Source organism: Anopheles cruzii, chromosome 2, assembly GCF_943734635.1.
Source record: "Anopheles cruzii chromosome 2, idAnoCruzAS_RS32_06, whole genome shotgun sequence".
NCBI classification, from domain to species: domain Eukaryota; kingdom Metazoa; phylum Arthropoda; class Insecta; order Diptera; family Culicidae; genus Anopheles; species Anopheles cruzii.
The window spans coordinates 26,416,387-26,420,891 of record NC_069144.1 but is presented as its reverse complement, the minus strand read 5'-3'; the positions used below and the strand labels follow the sequence as shown (position 1 = coordinate 26,420,891).

Sequence of the window (4,505 nt, the reverse complement as noted above, 5' to 3'; positions counted from 1 at the left end):
CTAGCTGTTGTCGTAGGTGTAGATGTACGGGGCCTGCTGCGAGGGACAGTGGAACACGTCGATGCCCGGCTTCCAGCCGGTGCTCTTCTTGCCCGGCGGTTCCAGCAGATTGTTCCAGTAGGCAACGGCCGCTTGTCTGCGACGAGAGACAGAGAGAGAGAGAGAGTTGGGCATTGGAATATGGCACCCGTAGGTTTCTTCGCGGCTAGGCGCGTCCGTGGGCCGCCAGATACTTACGCGTGACCTTTCTGACTCATATGGAAGCAGTCGTAAGAAAGGAGCGAATAATCGACCTCTTTGCCTTTCATCACCTGCGGAGTGAGATACAAAAGTCAGCTTTCGAGTCACCCATCAGAGTCACACCGGTCGGCAAACCTACCGAAAGGTTTCTTGTCCACGGCTGGTGGACGACCGCGAACTCGTCCAGACCCCGGAACTCGTCCAGCATGGCTACCTCCTCCTCGACTTTACGGTACTGCGTTTGTATTCGAGCCCATCTGCCAAGGGGGCAAGCCAAGGTTAGTAACGGGAGACCCCACTCTGGCTGCCCAGAACGTACCTGGCTCGCGATTCTTTGGTAGAGTTGTGCATCGGCCCCACCCAGCACGGACACTCGGCGTGGTGCAGGATCCAGCACATCATCGGCTTCTGTTTGATCGAAACCACCGTCGACACATCCGGAACGGACACGATGTTAACCAGCGTCCGCGGTAGATTGTCACGCAGATAGCGCAACATCTTCAGCAGCGACCGCCGATGACGTAGCGGCAGCGACTCCGGATCCTGCAGAGTGCAGACGTACGCACAGATGTCGTTGCCGCCGATCGTGATCGTCAGCAGCTTCCAGTCCTTCTGAAAGTTGACGCGCCCGTCCGTCCGGATGCGGGTCACCATCTGGGCGGCCATGTGCGGGAGCTCCTTCGAGACGGCCCCGATCTCGGCGTTGTTGAACTGCGAATCCCGGTGGAAGCTGTAGGAGTCCCGATACGAGTAACCGACCAGCTACACCACGGGCACCCGCAAACAGATTATTCCCATTAGCATAAACAGCTCGGGGCGCCACCGCCGTCGGTTTCGGGTTCCGCCCTTACCTTGGGATTGAACATTTTTAAAATGTTCGGCAGTGTGGTGGCATTTCGCCAGCCCCACTGGCCACCGATACACCAGGATAGGCCCCGGTTTTCCGTGTACAGCTCGAGAAAGCTGGTGGCCGATGCACCGCTCGCGGTGATGACGGAATCGCCGACCGCCGCCACCACGTTGATGTCACCTGAGAGGACACACAGGAGGAAATCATTATTTATGCACAAAGACTGGGGTTGGGATTTATGCAGAAAAATATATTGGAGATATCCAAGCGGTGAAATGCCAGCCTGAGAGGTGATTTATGCGACGGTTTTGTTAGGCGCTTTGGTATTTAGCATTGTGTCTTTGAGTGAGAGACATTTATCAATTCCACGCTCAAGAACATCACTGAACCCAACCGATCAAATTTTGCACAAATGATTGATGTATCCAATAACCATCAGCATGAGGTGACTTACTTCTTCAATCATTACGCAAGGCATCGTTTAATCATCAACAAATGCGAGGTGTGTTCAAAAAGTACTAATAATTTTGCATTTACGCGGGCTGCGTATGTTCGATTTTCGGCCATTTTAAATAATCAGTCAATTTTTCACAGCTCTTTTGCTTGGACGTGATTTGACTCATCTTCGATACCGTCTTTATCTCCTCAATCGTAGCGTAGCGTCGTCCTTTCATGGCCTCCTTCAGTTTACGGAACAAGAAAAAGTAACAGGGAGGCAGATCTGTGGAATGCGGTGGCTGTGGCACCATCAGAGTACTGTTTTGGCAAAAAAATTGCGCAGACACCACAAAGTGTTAGCAAGGGTGCGACAACCAATTTTGGATTTCCAAAAATCCGGGCGTTTGTGACGGATTGCTTCGGGCAAATTGCGCATAACTTGCAGGTAATGTTCCTTATTGATTGTTCTATCGTTTGGTAACAACTCGTGATGCACCGAGACACTGCAATCGAAGAAAACTGTAAGCAAAACTGTTCACATTCGATCAAACATGGCTTTTCGACATCCACATCTTCTCGGCCCTCTGAAAAAATGTTGAACCACCGATAAGCGCTGCTTTTGGTCTTAATAGCTTCACCATAAGAAACAGTCAACATTTCGAATGCGTCCGCGATCTTAATTTCGTTTTTCACACAAAATTTGATACAGATTCCTTGACTTGAATTAAGGAATCAGAAATCTTGTCCAAGCAAAAAAGCTGTCAAAACTTGACTGATTACTCAAAATGGCCGAAGTTCTCACCATAAATTACTGACATTTGTGGCAACCTCACAAAACGTCACAAAAAAAAAAAAAACCTACGTAATGTAAATGCAAAATTATCAGTACTTTTTGAACACACCTCGTAGACGTTTGAACATCCCTTTTCCTATTTTTGCAAACTCTCTTTGAACGAAGAACGTACCGAACGGAAAACCTAAAATCTCAATAGTGCCTCGGCGGGGGTCTCAGGGTAGCCACAGTTCGTCAGATTGTGATTAAAAAGAGGGTTTTCATTTTGGCAAAGCCACCGAAAGCCACTTTCGCTCGACGACGAGCGCGTTGCGTAAAGTGTCACAGTAGCACGGAAAGCTGAAGAAGTCGCCACGGGTCCGGGTTTGGCTTTGGGAATGTGCAAATCTCGCTAGTGCGTGACTGATTGGCACGTGACGATGGCGCTCCGCGCCCATCATCAGCATCATCGAACGCGCGCCAATGCCGGAGCCCGCGGCCACGCACGGCGAATGCTAATTTCCGGCGACAAAGGCGACACTGCGACAATGTGCGCGGCAAACGGCGCGGTTAGGGCGGGACACACACACACCTCGCCGAAATGCATTTATAATGCACGTTACCGCTTACCGGGGCGCAGCTTGTGGACGCTGGTCGGTGGCTCCGGGCTGCGGCCGAGCGCCACGTCGCACGGGAACGGGACGCGCTCGGGGATTTTGTTCTGCAGGAACTTGCCGCTCGTCTTGTAGCCGGTCCGGCCGGCCATCATCATCGTGACGTTCCGGTACAGGTGAAAGATGACGCGCCACTGGGCGCTGTCGAAGATGGTCGGCTGGAAGGCGCTGATGGCCGCGTTCACCTTCCAGCGGTGGAATTTGTTTTCGCCGCACAGGAGCGCCAGCAGCACCAGCAGCACACTCAGCGAGGACTGGACCAGCTGCATCGTCGTCCTCCCGGTGCCGGTGCCGGCGACGGTGACGATCCGTGGTTTCCGTGCCGAGTGGGGAATGGGAATTTAAACGAATCGACACGCGGACGACGAACCTCCGCGCCGTGTGACGCACTCGAAACCGTTCACTTATGCTGCGTCACAATCACTTCTCACCACGACACATTCCCCGCGGGAACCACGTCCGCTGGAGGCTAGAGCTTCTGATCCGCGAACACGAACCGCCAAAAAAAAAACCAAATGAATCTCGAGACCACCGCTTGGAATGGTTGGATAAGTCCGGCCGGCATCCGCGGGAGGCAAGCAGTGATTAGGGGCGTGTGTGTGTGTGTGTGTGGTGGGGTGGTGTGACCAGGGCAGATGCTGCCGGCTACCGGCGGCCCTTCGGTGCGTTTTGGGAGGTAACTGTTTCGCCGGTTGCTCGTAACACACAGTCCGTTGTGCCAGGGTGTGCCGATTTTGGTCGAAGACGTTTCATTTCTTCGCCGCCATCGACGGCCGACTCGGCGGTGACTATCAATTAAAAACGACTTGAGAAAGTGTTGCCAACACGCCTCTTTCGCCGGTTTTCTTCTTCTGTCTCCCGATAAATATTTGGAGAAAACAATACGCTCAAACACATGCAGTCGGCACGTCGCCACCGTGTGTGTGCGCATTAATATGGATGAGTGTGGGGCGAAATTTTCACCGCCCTGCCGCGGCGGCGGCGATGGTCGTTAGAAAGATGAAGTAGTTCGAGAGCTCGATCATAACGGAGCAGCATAGCGCGTTCAGTTTATCATTTGCTCGTTGAACGCATCGTTTGGTTGCTGTTTGATTGGTTGCGCAGGATGCGCTTTTCGCTATTTGCAATTCTGATGTTACTGTTGCCCAAAAAAACACGGCTCCTTTAGCGTGTGAATATGGTTCACCGAAACTTGAAAGGCGACAAAACGGCCATTTGGCGCTTGGTCGTGCGGCGGAAATTGAAGAAAATTGCCAATTTCCTGTGCGCGAACGCAAAACAGCGGCCAATTACAACGCGCGTGTGTAACCAAATTGGCTCAAGCCGGGCGAACCGAAATCGATGTGACAAAAATGCTCGCGGGGGTCGCTCGCGGAGAATGGTTTCTCGTGAAAGCTTTTCACACTTTGGTCAATTTATTTAAAAAAAAACATACCAAACTCGCAACGCACAAATTGAATAATCGCCGGCTTTGACAATTACCATAATAATAGTTCCTGACCCGACCCAACGTGGAGCGCATAGTAAATTT

General features: G+C 52.0%; 1 protein-coding gene across 1 annotated transcript; it reads right to left on the bottom strand.

The window, feature by feature from the left end:
• On the bottom strand, positions 1 to 3,243 carry LOC128268072 (phospholipase B1, membrane-associated-like). Its single transcript, XM_053005081.1, has 6 exons — positions 2,931 to 3,243; positions 1,092 to 1,270; positions 560 to 1,002; positions 380 to 497; positions 238 to 311; positions 1 to 136 (listed from the first exon to the last, which is right to left on the bottom strand). Exons 1-6 carry the CDS (start codon positions 3,241 to 3,243, stop codon positions 1 to 3), a joined length of 1,263 nt encoding a protein of 420 aa, XP_052861041.1.
• Positions 3,244 to 4,505: the final 1,262 nt, after the last annotated feature.

Excerpts from the sequence above, each read along its gene's own strand:
- LOC128268072 (XM_053005081.1), bottom strand. The coding sequence starts at position 3,243 with ATGCAGCTGGTCCAGTCCTCGCTGAGTGTGCTGCTGGTGCTGCTGGCG. Across the intron at positions 1,271-2,930 it reads CGTCCACAAGCTGCGCCCCG|GTGACATCAACGTGGTGGCG; the intron begins GTAAGCGGTAAC and ends GTGTCCTCTCAG. Across the intron at positions 498-559 it reads ACCAAAGAATCGCGAGCCAG|ATGGGCTCGAATACAAACGC; the intron begins GTACGTTCTGGG and ends CCCCCTTGGCAG.